Source organism: Crocodylus porosus, unplaced genomic scaffold (genome assembly GCF_001723895.1).
Source record: "Crocodylus porosus isolate Cpor-Errol unplaced genomic scaffold, CroPor_comp1, whole genome shotgun sequence".
Classification (NCBI taxonomy): Eukaryota; Metazoa; Chordata; order Crocodylia; family Crocodylidae; genus Crocodylus; species Crocodylus porosus.
Genome location: NW_017728886.1, coordinates 85,582,924 through 85,598,898, shown reverse-complemented (window position 1 = coordinate 85,598,898; position 15,975 = coordinate 85,582,924). Strand labels below are relative to the sequence as shown.

The 15,975-nt window shown below is 39.3% G+C and overlaps 1 protein-coding gene across 8 annotated transcripts in view; it reads right to left on the bottom strand.

Annotated features, from left to right (window-relative positions):
* The window catches only part of BBS9 (Bardet-Biedl syndrome 9), a 479,447-nt gene that overhangs the window by 342,554 nt on the left and 120,918 nt on the right, over positions 1 to 15,975 (bottom strand). For 6 of the 8 annotated variants that reach the window (XR_002101810.1, XM_019538477.1, XM_019538430.1 and 3 more), the window contains 4 exons: positions 15,204 to 15,257; positions 7,508 to 7,610; positions 5,030 to 5,134; positions 2,304 to 2,321 (listed from right to left, as the gene is read on the bottom strand). Coding sequence is in view for 7 of the 8 variants with exons in the window: in XM_019538477.1 (XP_019394022.1) it covers positions 2,304 to 2,321; positions 5,030 to 5,134; positions 7,508 to 7,610; positions 15,204 to 15,257 (280 nt within the window). In the remaining variant the exon portion in view is untranslated. The remainder of the gene's footprint in view (positions 1 to 2,303; positions 2,322 to 5,029; positions 5,135 to 7,507; positions 7,611 to 15,203; positions 15,258 to 15,975) is intronic. The other 2 variants (XM_019538437.1, XM_019538448.1) reach the window with 2 other exon arrangements.

The window sequence follows — 15,975 nt, the reverse complement described above, 5'->3', positions numbered from 1 at the left end:
TCACAAGTCTGCCTCATCATAAACCATCATTTTTCAGCACATATAGAGAAAATGCAAATCAAAACTGAACTTAACAGGAATTTAATTCCAGGGGGAAAAATTGTATGGAGTCCAAAACTGCACAAAAAAGGGAAAACATATCTGGATACCATGAAAAATATAACTGAAGTAGAAAATTTATATTGGAGAACTATTTCAAAATGTTTCCTCAGGCCTGCTAGAGTAATTTTACATTGTAGCAAGGAAACCCAGAGCAGTAGCAAAGTCTGGTAGCCAGAACTTCCTTGATCCCTTCCTGTTATGTCTGGTAATAGACCCTGCTTCATCCAGAGTTGTTATACATTGCACATGTCATGTAACTTTAATATAGTAATAATGGAGAACAAACCATATGGGTTGCCATAAAACTTTTTTCAGATTCTCTCTCATGTATAAAAGTAGAAATGCAACCTAAGATCATCAAATAAAAAGTATCAGCGTTTGAAATGAGATCAGCCGTGTGCTTCTAAGCTATAACAACATATTTACATGCATTGTAGGTAAGAATTAACATATAAAATCACTGCTGCTATAAACTCGACTATAGTTTTGTGTAAACACCCGGTAGGTAGAGAAAAATAGCCAAGTTTGGACCTGCAGTTTAGGACATGGATTTTTCAGAGAATTCATGACTTAGTTGTAGACTGAGCTAAATTTAACTAAAAATAAGGGAAACAAACCCTTGTTTGTAGTAAACCAAACAAGAATATGACAAGGCACAATTCCGATAAATTCCACAATATTCTCCTTAACATCAAAAAATATTGGCTTGATCAGGATTCATTTGTGTGAATAAAAGTTGCATTATTCGAACCTTCTTTTTCAAGAGGTAAGACCCTACCACCTATCAAGCAAAGTAACACATCTACTGTGTTAGACAGAACTAGACCTGGCAGAAATATTTCATTTTAGATGGTTCTGATTCTATCCTTTGTTCTTGGCCCCTGGGACTTAGTTTCAATGTCCAGGCAGCTGGAACAGAACACCATTTTACTGAAGCAATTCCTCCTGGATTGTAGGGAATGGTGCTATGAACTATGACCACAGAACACTTCTTCCTGTCCCTCAGACTTGGACTGAAACTGCACTATTTCTTGGGGTGACCTCATAGCTTTTGCAAACCAATGAACCAGAAGTGAAAACTGAGGTGACCACTAGCAGCTTCCTTCATGTACTTACTGGCTGCAGCAGCTTCAAGACCACTTCTCGCAGAATGTCTATACAAGTATGTTAATAAAGAAGGGGCTGGGAAAGATGAGAAAATCAAGGACACAGACAGAAGCAACAATTTTCTCCCAATCTGGCCACAGAAAGAGGCCTGTAGCGGCGCATGGCTGCAGACCACTTAAAAAACGGCCAATTGGGAAAAAAATCTGAACCCTCATTACATGAGGAGGGGGTGTTGCTAGGGGGAAACCAGCTGCAGGCTTGCAGCCAGCAGCTAGATTGCCCTCATCCCTGGAATCAACAATGAACTTCTGTTCGGTCTGAGGGATTGTTACAACTCAGAACACTTCCTGCAAAATGTTCTGAGTTACAGCAGCGAGCTGCACTTCTGCCTGTGCCCCAAATGCCCAGCCATGAGACAAACCTGCCTTCAACAAGAAAATGAAAAGACTGAGACTTCCTTCTAGTTGACCCCCAATTCTACATCAGGCTTCCCTTATTTTTATGTATGGTAAAAAGCACAGCAATACATTTTTTATGAAGCAGAATCAACAAAATGCATTTATTTCTTACAAGGATTTAATAGACTCTTTAAAAATATCCAGACAAAATCCCAAATCTCAAAATTGATCTGCTTTTCAGGCTATCTAAATAAAACATATAAACACGAAAAACCAAAACAAAAAATAACCCTTTGCATTTTTCCCCCCACCCATTCAACTTTGACAGTTGCAGCAGGTGTTGTCATGGTATCTGGTGTCATCATGAATGGCATATGTGCTAGTATTTACAATCAATTAAAAACAAACTCTTCCAGCCTTAAATAAGAAATTCTTAAGAAGAATCGAGATGAAAGCAGGTAAAGAACATCATGTTCAGGCCCTTTTTTCACACTGTGCATAAACAGGATATCATCAGACCAAATCCTGAAGATTTTTTTAAAGCAACTCCTCCTACACCAATGCCAAGTCAACACTTGTTAAAGGAGTAACCTCCTAAGAAATGCAGTTCACTTCATCCAGAACTTGTTCTCAATTAGGAGACACTGATCAAATTATCTATCTTATCTCAAATTATCTATCCTATCATTCACTCACCTTTAGGGTTGAAATCTGCTGTATAATCAGCAATAGCAATAAGAAGGGGAAGCAAAAACAAATAAGATAACATTTAAAAGAATGAACAAAGAGATCTAATAATTAAAAGTGTAGAAAAGAAATTAAAATTAATAAATCTTTGGAAGGAGTCTAACTATGAAAGCATAATTTTATTCAAAAAAGGGAAGAAAAACAGGCCAAAGACCAGTTTCAACCTTGGTATTATTCCATTCAAACCAGGAAAAACATATTAAATTGAACCGTATGAATTCCACAGAGTTATACCAAGCATTAACTTGGCCCACAATTTTGGATCACTTATATAAATGAAAATGCATTCCAGCAAAAGGTTAGATAAGATGAGGCTATGAAAAGACAATTTTTCAAGACTCAAAATATATATAAAGACTTGATTTTGCAAACACAACTTGGGATAACATTTGTGTAAAACTACCAAATAATGTAAGTGAATATCTGAACATCCATTATGTTATTTAAATAGCCTTATATTTTTTTATGCTCCTTTTGCTGAGACATTAGTGTTAATGTGATTATTAAAGACAAACTGTTAAAGTGATTCTCTAAGAAATGGCAACAGGCTTCCCCAATGACTGCATTTCACTAAATTGACATTAAATATGCTCAGGTAACAAGTATTATTTCTAAACTGCAAGGCGTACAAATTTGACATAATTTCTTTAAGTCAGCCTGAAGTATTTATTTTAAGTAATAATTATTCTTTTCAGCTTATAAGAAGAAATAACTCGCTACAGAACAAGTGCACATCATTAATTCAAAATACAAAATATCAATTTGTATGATTTACATACAGCCCTGTACTACAAACAGCCCCAAGCCACACTGCTCGTAGGAACAGCATTTCTAGTCATTAGGTACAAGCGCTGTTGGAAATCCTCAAAGTGAAACAACTACAGCTGTGTCCACTGCTTGGGGAGAAGACTCAAAGCGACCTTTCCCTTCTCACTCTCTGCACACCCATGTACTCTAACCTGAAGAAGACAGATCGGTTACAAAATGAGGTGCTGTTTTTACAGTCACATTTAGGAGCAGATCTGCACTTTAAACTGCTATTCATGAACAGCACACATCCGGACTGTTTCCTCCAACTACCCCAACTGATCATAGGCTACTGTTTTTCCAGTAACAATCAACGGTCAAACATATGCTTAACCAAAAACTTATGCCAGGTGACACACCCTGAAAGTATGCATGTTTGGGCTGCAAGTGGACCAGAGAAAGTAAATCCCACAATCAGCAGTCCACTACTCCTCTCAGCTGAGGCACAAGAATTTAAAATCCTGTGCCTTTCAGCAAAAGTGCATCAGCTGAAATCAGGCTCAGTTTTAGCAGTAAAGATTTTGCCATCAGCAGACCAACACTTAGCTATTCTGTAGCACATACTTATTAGAGGCTCTAAAAATAGTCGACACTACTCTTAGTCTTCCCTAGATCAAGAACACCCAATTCACAGGAGTGCTTCTCATATGTTGCCTAGGGAAATGCAGCAGATTGGCCATGAGGGAAAGAAATAACCTTGAAAACTGTTCCAACTACCAATGAGGAGGGAGAGAAAGAGAAAGCAGGTTTGTGGCCAAATCCTAAGCTGATGTAAATAAGTATTTTCATTTACTGTCAATTATACCAGTGACATATTACCCATTTTTCCCCACATATATATTGCAACAGAAAGTCAAACAAATACACTTGGTGCCATTTAAACATGATGTAACAACATAACAATATGTGTAATACAACATGGTTTCTTGCACTTAAAGGATAACCAATTTAGCTTCAATATGCATGAGGGCAAACTGGCCCTGGACAGGCTGGGTCATTATCATATGGAATGACTTGGGTATTTGTCTTACAATTACTTCCTCACTCTAATTTCCCTTTTAGTTGGTGCAAGAACTTCTTTTAAACAAATAAACTAATTTCAGTGCCTATTAAAACCTTTTCCTAGGCGATCAGATGGTAATTCCATTTGTAGTTGGCAGATTTAGCAGTGAGGTAAAGGGCTGAACAGTCATAAAGAAGTAACTTGATTTCTCAGCATTATAGGGGCCGTTCCTTCCACCTCAGCACTGAAGTAAATACAATATTTTCTTACATACCACATGCCCTTAAATAAGACACACGCCATGTTGTTAGGAAGGCAGAATGAAAGAATAAAATAAAAAGATTTTTCTTGAGTTACGGCTGCATGGAGCAGGGGTGGTAATCTTCAGCTTATTAACCTTTCCTTTCCTGCTTCAGGGAAAACTGAACCCTAGCTGCTCCTGAAGACTAGTGCCCAGGGATGGATCTATGATTTTGAAAAGGGCTGAAGAGTCTCCAGGGCAATGAAATTGGAGAAGAGAGACCAGAAGCAGCTAGCAGACAGCAAAACCGCCTGAATGCAAGTTAGCTTAATTAGGGGTGACTAAGGAAAAAGTACATGTGGTATGAAGGTAAATATGGTAACAAGGCTTGCACAGCCACTTTTCATGCTGTAAGTACTTGTGTTTCTATAAATACTTCTACTTCTGTAAATGCTTTGGGTTTACATAACCGTCCTATATAAAATAGTGGGAAAAACCATAGGAGATTGGATTGTCATGGAAACAGTTATTTTAAAGGAAAAATTAACAGTACATAATAGACACAAACCAAAGATTTGGGGCGAAAGGGAGGGGAGAATTTATTGGAAATCTCTACTTTCTCACCTGTTGGTGTGTTATATGAAAATATTGCATTTCCTTCCAATTCTGCTGGTGGGCAATTCCCCTTTAGAAAGGCAGACAGGACTACAGTTTTAGATACTGCGGGTCCTAAAATAATAAAAAGTTTATGTGAAATATGTTCAACTGAAAGAAAACAAATTTTCTAAAACTGGAGGATATGTTTTTATCAAACTACTGTCACCAAATTACTACACAGAATTGTGTCATCGATATATAACCCCTCCCCACAAAGATAGTTTGAAACTTTTAAAATGTATCTAGTGAGAGATCTCTGTGCACCATATTAGAAAAACTTGGTGTGAATACATTTTTTACATTTCAATGATAGTATTTTCCAGAGTCATCAGCCCTTTGTCCCTGAGGTAACATGCCACTGGAGCATAGGAACTGCCATGACAAATGAAACCAGTGGTCCAAGAAGTCCATTAAGCCCATCTTGAACAATACTAGACAATATTGTGGACAATAGTGGACAATACTAGATTCTTAAGGCAAAATATTAGACATAGGGTCAGCACACCAAATCCATGCCACAGGACTTTGGTTTGTAGCTCCCTTTATAATCTTTAAAAAAATCTTCTCTGCAGTTATGTCAAAGAGGCTGGAACAGAGCTGATGTCAAGAGAACAGGAAAAAATGAGGGAGGAATTTATTCCTGAATACAGGTAACTGAGCTTTGCCTCCTTTCCTGATGCTCAACAGCAATTCCCTACATGGGCATCAGAATGCCTCAGCTGAGCACTCCTAGAAACAGCTTTCCTTTTTCCCCTAACTCCTACTTCCGGACTACCTTCTTTAATTTCAACCACTGCAAACCACTTATCAGGCTGAAGGAGGCTCCTTACCTACTGTTACTAGCTCTCTCATATTCCTGACTACTTCCAAAGATCAGCATCCAGTAGGGAAATCCCCAAGCAACAGGAAAAGGAAAAACAAAGGAGTAATAATCCCCAAGGATTAAAAGGATAAGGGCAGAGGTGGGAAGAGAAAAGAATCCTTCAGAAGGAGGTAGAGAAGAGAAGAAGAAATTAAGAATCCGTAAGATAAGGAAAAAGAACAGGAGAATATATAAGGGGTAATAATGGGGGGAAAGAAGGGTGAGAATTTATTAAGTGGTGGTGGTTGAGAAGAATGCCCCAATCAGGACACCAGGGAAAAAGAAAAGACTGACAAAATTGATGGTCTGGGGATGTTACACAGATGTTAAGATAATGGACAGAGGAAAAGAAGTTTCAAAAAACTAATTTTCATTTCTTAAAGTTGTTAACTGTCCATATACGTTTAAAGACCTACTTTTATTGAGAAAGAGATTCATTCTGTAGTTGGAAAACACTGAGAAATTTGCTTCTTGACAGTGGTGTAGGTTGTAACTGTGTTGGTCTAAGGATGTAGGCAGACAAAGTTTCCTTGGCTGAATCTGGTATCTTTTATTAGACCAACTGAAATAGTTGGAAAAAAAAATTTTAGCAAGCTTTTGGGTTCAAAAACCCTTCTTCAGACTGAGGAAGCCCCTGCAGCTGGTGTGTGCTCATTCCATCTAGGAAGAAAACACACCAACTGCAGAGGCCTCCTCAGCCTGACAAAGGGTTTTTAAACCCAAAAGCTTGCTAAACGTTTTTTTCCAACTATTTCAGTTGGTCTAATATAAGATATCAGATTCACCCAAAGAACCGTGTCTTTTTGACAGTGAATTTCTTACTCGCAGTATGTTAAGTCTAATGGAAATGCAAATTTGACTACCCACTGAATGCATTTGACATTTGTCTGCTTTGAAGGAAGCTAGAAGGTAGTGTGTAATTATGGAATAGCTTAGGATAGATGAAGTTCTTACTAAACGAAACAAGCTGCTAATTTATGCCCAGAAACTGTGGATTTATGTCTATTTTTAAGTTTCTAATGTAAATATCAAAGTTTTCATAGTAAGTTATTTTTAAGCCCGCTAAAGTTTGAGTCTGGTGGGATTGAAATGTCCCCATTATCCATTTTAAATTTGTAACTTTTCAGTTTTATATTGATTTCTCCCTTTTTCCTATATTGCATTTCAACTATGATGCATCTTAGCAATGTTAGTCATTAATTTCCATACCTGTCTTCTTTCCCTGTCTCAAAAAACAGCAACCTTTCCATTTCTCTTCATGCTGAAGTCTCTCCATGCCCTAGAATTTTTTATTTGCTTAATACCATATCTTTTTCAGGCAGAGTGACCAGAACTGAATGCAAAGGTGGGAACACAATATACTGAGCAACATTTTCTATCCCATTCTTTACAACATTTTTTTTCCCCTAATGCCATTGCCATTTCTTGTTTTAAAGGGGAATCTATAGTATCCATGTAAAAAGTGAAGTTACCAGACCTCTGAGAATATAGAAACCTAAGTAACTCTTTGAGGATAAGACTCCAGCAATCCCACAGTTTAATAAATGTGTTAAGTATGCTGTAATGATAAAAGAAGAATTTACCTATATCATTAAAGATGAACTGGTCACAGGTCAATGCTAAAGGAGGTTGTACACATACTGATAACTTTGGTTTCTGCACAGCCAGTCTGCTTTGTACTGTGATCTAAAGCAATTTGAAAATAAAAATATATATACATATTTAAAACAAATTACTCAGATTAATCTCCTTTTAACTGAGAAAAAGGCATAACTACCAAAGATCTGTGTTTAAAAAAAACCTACAGAACCATTCAGTAATAACATTTGGAAATTTTGAATTCAAAGGTTATTTTTCCTTGTATAGTTCAACTAATTAGCACCAAACAAATTTAACTGTATGTATGCTGAGGACCGTGAGTTTGTGGGGGAAAAAATGGAGCTATTTATCAAGTTAGCTTGGCTGGCAACATGAATTCCAAGACTAAATTATCTTACCTATGGTAATACAAAATTCATTTATTGCTTTGCAAATATCCAGCTTGTTTAATAAAAGTAAATGTACTTGCATCTTCCTCAAAATAAAAAAGGCATTTTAAAAAAAAGAAAAAAAGAAAAGGAAAGTAAATTTACATAAAGAATCTACTCAGAGAGCAGATTCATTCTGCATGGTATCCAAAGGTCTCCAGATTAAGGGCAAGTCTGCCTAGTGCTAGAAGCACGTTTCAGAATCAAGGGATCTCTATCAAGAACATTTGGATGAAAGAGCCAACTCAGCTGTGATCTGGAATGTCCTAGATTATTTTTCTTGCCATGGATATGGCCAAGACGACTGAAGAGAATGGGCTAAATTCCAGTACAAAAAGAAGTTACAAATTGTGTCAAATTATGACCTAGGCCAATTTTTAAAAGGATGCTCCAGACAAATGTGATTCTTATAACATGCCTACACACAAAACTGCATCAATTTAACTAAAATCAGACTAACTGAAATCAATGTAACCCCGTTAATAAACAGATCTAAGCATCCATGTGGAGGTTACACCAATTTAGCTAAATTAATTTGAAGGCATTTTTTGGTTTAGCAGGTGTAGGTTTTAGATGCAGATAAACCCTTCGATTGTCTGTGCTTCACAGACTTCTTGTTTACCTTAGTTTCTTTTCTACCTTGGAAAACTCATAACATCAGCAGTTCCCATTGCTTGACGTACAGTGTTTGTGCCTGAAAGCTTGCAAAGAACTTTTTTCCAACTATTTACTTCATCTAATAAAAGATACCACATCTACCCAAAGAATCTTGCTTGCCTATGAGCTTAGCAATGCTTTCAAAAGAAATGAAACCTTTGTGGGACAAAAGCTGAGGCTACATAGGTCTGCTATATGCTCTGAAATGAAAATCTCAGTGAAAAAAAACTCAGCCAAAGACTTGAATTCAAATCCTTGTTGAAGCCTGAAAATGTATTTATTTAAATTGTTAAAGTTGTGGTTAAAATGGTAACAGGTCAATGAAATGGTTATGAAACACATACATTAAACACTTCAGTTTTACAAAGTATTTTGGGTGGGATTCTGTGCTTCACCTGACAGGATATCAGAGGTACACTATAACAACTTCTTTAAGGCAACTTTTTACCCAGCAAACCTAAGCTACTGTAAGTGCTGGCCAGGGTTTCCATGACGTTGTTTCTCATGATACTCTCATTAGTAAGCCAAGGAAACAGGCCAGAAGAAAGTACTGGAAGGTGAATACATAACTGGTTGGATAATTATGCTCAAAGCCACTGACCATCATCAATAACTTGATGCCTACTTGGGATGAAATAACAAGTGTGGTTACCCAGGTGTCTGTCCTGAGTCTGATACTGTTTAAGAGCTTCATTAATGATTTGGAAAAGGACATTGAGCACAGAAGGAAATTTTACAGACTACACCAAGATGGACAGAACTGCAGACAATCTGGGAGGTCAGAACTAGGATTCAAAACGACTGGAAAATATGTCCAAAATTAACTGAGTACAATTCAGTACGGACAAGTGCAAAGTCATGCATGAGAGACAGAACAATCACATACTCAAATACAAACTAGGAAATGACTGCTTAGACTTCAACACTGCAGAAAATGAGTTTGGGTTTATAGTGGACTGCAAGTTGAATACCAGCCAACAGTGCTCTTGCTGCAAAACAAGCCAGTAACATGCTTGGCTGTATTAACAGAACCATCACTTGCAAACCAAGGGAAGTGATTCTTCCACCGTTCAGCATTGGTATAGCCTTACTGGGAGTACTATGTCCAGCTTGGTGCACTATACTTCAACATATATCCAAACAAATTAAAGAGTTAAGGGAAGAGCAACAAAAATGATCAGAGGTCCAGAAACATGACTTATGAGGGAAGGTTGAAAGAACTGGAATTATTTAGTCTACAAAAGACTGAGTGTAGATTTGGTAAGTTTTCAAACACATGCTACAATTAAAAAAAAAAGAGAGAGAGAATGACAGTAAACTATTCACTGTGGTTGCAGAGGACTGGACAAGCAGTAATGGTCTTAAATTGCTGTAAAGGGCGTTTAGGCTGAATATTAAAAAGAACTTTCACTATGAGGGTAGCAAAGCACTGGAGCAAGTTGTCTTTAGTTGTCTCCATTCTTCTTGGAAGTCTTTAAGACCAGGTTAGCACATGAACGACTCGTGCCTCCTGTGGCTGGGGAGGGCACAGCAACTGCCCGCAGACAGTGGCAGCAGTGGCAGTGGCCTGGTGGTGGCAAACGGGTACCGCACGCAGGTGGCCACAGTGACATCGGCAGTGAGGGTGGGCCAAGCAGGGACTGCCCGCAGGCAGCCACAGTAACATTGGTAGTGAGAGTGGGCCAAGCAGGGACTACCTGCAGGCAGCCGCAGTGGTGTTGGCAACGAAGGTAGGGGTGGCAGCAGCAGCACTGGCGGCGATCAATCTCAGTGGGGGGCATATGCTCTCCCATTCCGCTCCTTGCATTGCCTATGGGTTAGCAGAATGCATGACTAGATGATCTCGTAAGGCCCTATCCAGTCCTTTTTTATTATTGTTCCAAGGTAGATAACATAGATGTATCTGAGTTACCTTTAAACTGGCTAGCTTGTTTGACTAATTCTATTAATCTAGCCAGGGTGGAATACAGTTGATTTCATGTCAATCACTCATACCAAGCTTCTCAAGTTGGTTTTGCAGCCCATGGTGTGTCATATTCCACTGAATTTACACTGATAACTACCCAAGTTAACTGGTTTAAATCTCACTCAAGTATGTCTAAATGAGCTGCAATCATTGAATACACTGCGATTAGGCACGTGAGGCCTAATAGTTACCAGATTCCTAAGGCTTCCCACACAGGACGCTCCAGTGCCTGGAAACACCCAAATGTTGTATGCTGTGACCCCTCCTGCCATGGCTTCATACCCAAAGCCTCGCCTTCTTCACCAGAACTTGCAAGGTAAACCATGGAAAGCAGCCATCTGCTGCAGAGCAAGCACCAAGAGACTTCCTCAGCTTCTCAAGTTACGAGGACCTCTTCATGCTGCTCTAAACTTTTCCCCCCAAAATTAACAAACATTAAGAGAGGGCAGAGATCTCATATCAATAGCTTTTTTTTAAATCATCTGGTTTTATAACACTTTCCCCCCCCCTTTTTGTAAAATTAAACTCCAAATATAAAAAAAATGCTTTCCAAAACTTTAGAAAAAAAATAATTGAGCACATTGTCTATGTGGATTTAAGCACAGTTATTGAGCACATTGTCTATGTGGATTTAAGGCATGATAAGCGCAATTAAATAAACCACACCACCACTTCACTCGTGTGGCAAGATTTAAATATTATCTTCTTTATTGCCTTTTTTGCATTGCAGAAAACTTAAAAAGTTAAACAACTTGGAAGAAGTTCTAATATAATTTAAGGGATTTTCATTTTAAAACTTCACACGCAAAATCAAGAAATCATAATGTTTGAATTAATCAGTTTACAATGTGCAACTGTAATTATTAACATTTCTTAATATCTCTTAGAGTTATGAACCAAAGTTTATTTTAGATTTACAGCTATAAAATTCCATTAATTAAATGATGGTTTTTCCAATAACAGGTTATTTTGAACATATAGATGATATAGAAAGAAAAATAGGATGGAGCACTGACAGTCACATGTTTATTTGACTGGTAACAATTAACTGTCCAACATGAACATTTGATAGTAATGAATGGGAATTAATGCAAGTATACAATCAAATTTGGGCGGCTATTTTATGTTACAAAAAATCAAGCTAAGTTATACAAGAAGGAAGACAATGAAAAAACCAAGTTGTTTGAAATGTATAAATCTCTCTACTAAAAAGGAGCCAACAAGAACATAAATAAATCTGCACTTATTTCCAACAATGCTCAGTTTTTACCCTTGATTTTGTTTGCATTCTGTACACAGAGATTCTGATTACAGTATTTACCTGAATCCAGGATGACCCTGAATTTAATACAACCAACCAATAATTAGATCATATACATGGAAAATTAATTAATTTATTTGTGTTGGTATGTGTTGGGGTGGAGGGGAGTTCTTACTTAAACAGAGTGCAGAAAGTACTTGGAGGAAAAAACAGGCTTAAAAAAGACATTTCAACCTTAATTTCCAATATTTTCTTCCCATAGCTCTGGAAATGGAAAAAGGCCAGTTATTTAGATGCAGGACCACAAATTAAACCTCATTTTACAGAATTACCTTTCTTAATGTTTTATATGCTTTGGACCACAGCTTGAAGTTGTGTATTATTATGGCAAAACTACCAACACTGTAAAATGAACAGAAACCATTTCTTTCCACTTCATCATGTTCTCTCTTCATTGCATTATGACAGTTTTTGAAAGATTCTACTATCTGAATTTGGATAAGCTGGTTAGACTCTCTGTTTCTCATCTTGAATAGTTTTATTTCACAAATAGTCTTATTAAAGTTATCGCCTCATGAAGTCATAAGATGGTAGTAAACTGGAGTAGGTTATCCAAATCTGGCTCAAAACTTATTCACGGAAGTTTCTACACAGCTCTTTCTGGCTACAGCAATAATGGGCAAAGATACCAGAAGTTTAGGTCTTGGCTTTGCTTGGTTATCATTTCATAGTTTCTAGTGTCAGAAGGGACCTAAATAGATCAACAAGTCTTACCCCCTGCCGAGTGCTGGGATCATAATACCCCAGCCAGCTATTTATCCAACCTTCTCTTGAAGACTCCCAAAGTAGAGGAGAGCACCACCGCCCTTGGGAGCCCATTCCAGAGCCTGACAGCCCTAACCATAAAGTAATGCCTCCTGATATCTAGCCTGAACCTCTTCTCAATCAACTGAGAATCAATTGGCCATTATTCCTTGTTATCCCAGGTGGTGCCCAGGGAAACAGAGCCTCACCTATTTTCCACTGGTCCCCCCTGGTGATTTTATAGATGGCCACCAGATCCCCTCTCAGTCTTCTCTTGTGGAGGCTAAATAAATTCAGACCCTTTAGTCTATCCTCGTTGGGCCTGGCCTGCCCACCAAGCAAACATAGGCAGCAATCAAGCAGCTTGCAGCTGGCTGTTATCCCAATCAGGCAATGCTGCCTGACTGGCGAACAGGGCCCAGCTGTTATATATAAGGACTGGGCCCTGAACAACAGAGCAGCAGTCTGCTGCCAGACAGCCAGAGAACACCACCCAGCTGCTGAACATCACGGAGGCTGGGTCTATGGGGAAGGAGCAGGCCCCCCTTGGCCCTGCGCATTACTGGAAGCTGCACCTGCCAGGAACAAGTGGCCTGGCAGGACTGTTTGTGGGAGGACAGTCCCCCAGAAGTGCCAGGCCAGTTGCCACCCCAGTGAAAGGCAAGTATGGAGTATCTTCTCACCCCAGCCCCCACATCCCTGGTGGGTAAGATCTGGATAGGGGGAGACCAAGCTCACTGTGAGCACTGATACAGGGCCCAGGCCAGGTGGATGGACCTGTGGCAGCACCCAGGCTCACAGTGCAGCCTGAGGTCACAAGGGAGTCAGATGTAAGGCTCCAGGGGAGTGGGGCCTTGAGCCTTGGGGAGCAGTCAGGGAAGCTCCCAGGTGAGGATACCGGTTAATTTAGTGAGTGTAGTGGGACAGGGCTTGGAGCCCTAGTCCTGATGTGAAGGGCCTGGAGCCCAACATGAGGAGCCAGTGAGAGAGGCTTGGAGCACAGGGACATGGCTTGGAGCCTGAGCACGGGGCTCAGAGCCTGAGGATGGGGTACAGAGCCCTGTGCGGGGCCTGGGCCCAATGTGTGGGGGCCTGGGGTCCTGAGCATGTATTAGGATGTGATAAGGCCAGGTGTTAGGCCACGGGACATTTGCAAGGCATGGGACACGATAAGGGATGGTCAGAGTCATGTTCTTGGGCCCTTGTCACTAGGGGAGATAAACAGGCAGCCTCCCGCCTGATTAGCATCTAGTAATCATTACGTCAAGGCATGGCAGGAAAGATAGGTGGGCGGTTAGCCCATAGACAAGTGAGCAGGCCTATGTTTGTGACCAGCCCAGGGATGCCCACATTACAAACACTTACAATCAAATTCTCCAAAAAGTACTTATTTCTACTCTAATAGTTCTTACTTATCTTTTGGCTGTTCCATAAAACCCATCACACATGAAGCTGTCATGTCTGAGTCTTACCTGTCGGTTAGAGTGCCGATGCCAGCAAAGCAAAAGACCATAATAACTTAGTGAGGATGCAAACCATAAAGATCCCTCAGCACTAGTAGCTTTATTTCTTTGCTAAAAGAAGCATTGCAGTTGGAGTTTGTTAAAAGTTTGTTCTCCACACTTAAGGAGCTTGTTGTCTGCAATGATAAGTATTGCAGGTGCCAATCATAAGGCTGACCTTTTGAACCCGCTGAGGGCAGCCAGATGAATACTGTATCTAGGTCAAATGCACTGGTGTAAGAATGTAATTGGCGGTCAGTAAATATTCACAATTGGCATGAAGTGATTGGTCACTGCTGACTATAAGAGCAGATTCCCGCCATTAAGTGGAGAATCCGCGCAGACCAAGGAGACAGAGTCAGCAGATTGGCCACCTGCAGACATCTTCTCCCCGCCAACCGATCTTCGTTTTGGCGTACTTCGTTCCTCACCAGTTCATCTGTTCTTCTCGTCAAAGAGCTCTTGGAAGTTTGCTGATCAAAAGTGCATTATAGTTTCTCCCTGTGTATGAGCTGTTGACCAGTTCTGGGACTATTAAGTCGGGCAGCCACACCTAGCCTCCGGGTTAGAAAGCAAGGGCTCGGCTCAGGAACCCCATGAACCAACAGACCCCTTTAGATTCTTGTGTTTTATGCACTGTAACTGAACAAGCCAGCTATTCTGCCTACGTTGCAACCACCGGTAGCGTAAGTACAATAAACTTTTCATACAACCAACATGCTTCAAGCCGCCTGACTCCTACTTGCCACTACTCCCCACCTGTCCGGTCATCTATCCCTTCTGCGCCAAGCCGGTTGTGCCGACCCAGGCTCGCAGATCAAGGGTACACCCGTTATGAGGTGCAACAGAAGTCACTTCATACGTTTGGCAGAAAATTAAGGGGTGGGGAGGAGAAAAAGATCACCTCACATTAACAGAAGGAGACAAAATTATAAAAATATATTGTATCTTAAGTTCTATTACTTATGTCCATGGCTATAGTCAAATAGACAGCAAGTGTGACAGGTCTGCTGAAACTGCTACTGTTTTGAGTATTATTACACTGTAAGAAAGGTACAATACCTTTACTGTAACTGAAGGAACCACCTCTGCTTTCACCTCACTGTCAATGGCTTGCTGTGAAGAAAGATGAAAACAGAACAAGTTCAATATTACACATGAATGATTGAACACAATGAATGCAATATTAGTCTCCTACCATCAACTAGGCAAATAGGGAATTAACTGTAAAGGACTTATCACTTCAATGATAAATTAAAATACACAAAATAGATTTCTGGGCCCCCTCTTAAAAACAAAAATCTCCCTCTGAAACTGCCTGCAAAAGGATAGCAAAGGTCACAAATGCTGTGTGATTATAAAGCTAATATACTTTGAAGTATATTTTAATATTTGAAACCGTTTTTCTTGGCACAGTTCTTTTTACTCTACATTTCTTCGCATTTTGGAAACTCCTTGGGCTATTCAGTAAGGAAAGGTAATTTCCAAGACACTTATATACACAAATATTTTTTATATATATATAAAAAAATATATATACACACACACCTTAGTTTGTAATGTATAATCATTACGTTCTATCATATATTCAAAATAAAGTAGTGTAATGTAGGTCTTGAACTTCAAAAGTAAAAAATATAGCTACCTTTTCTGAAACAGAAATAAGCAACAGTAGCAAGAGATAACCATTTCCAAAGATAAAGTCATTTTGACCATTCAGTCTTTTTAAAATAAGTATATTCATACCAAACATAGTTCTACATGGAATTCTCATTTTTGGTTCTAATGATCACACACACACACACACACACACACACACACACACACACACCCC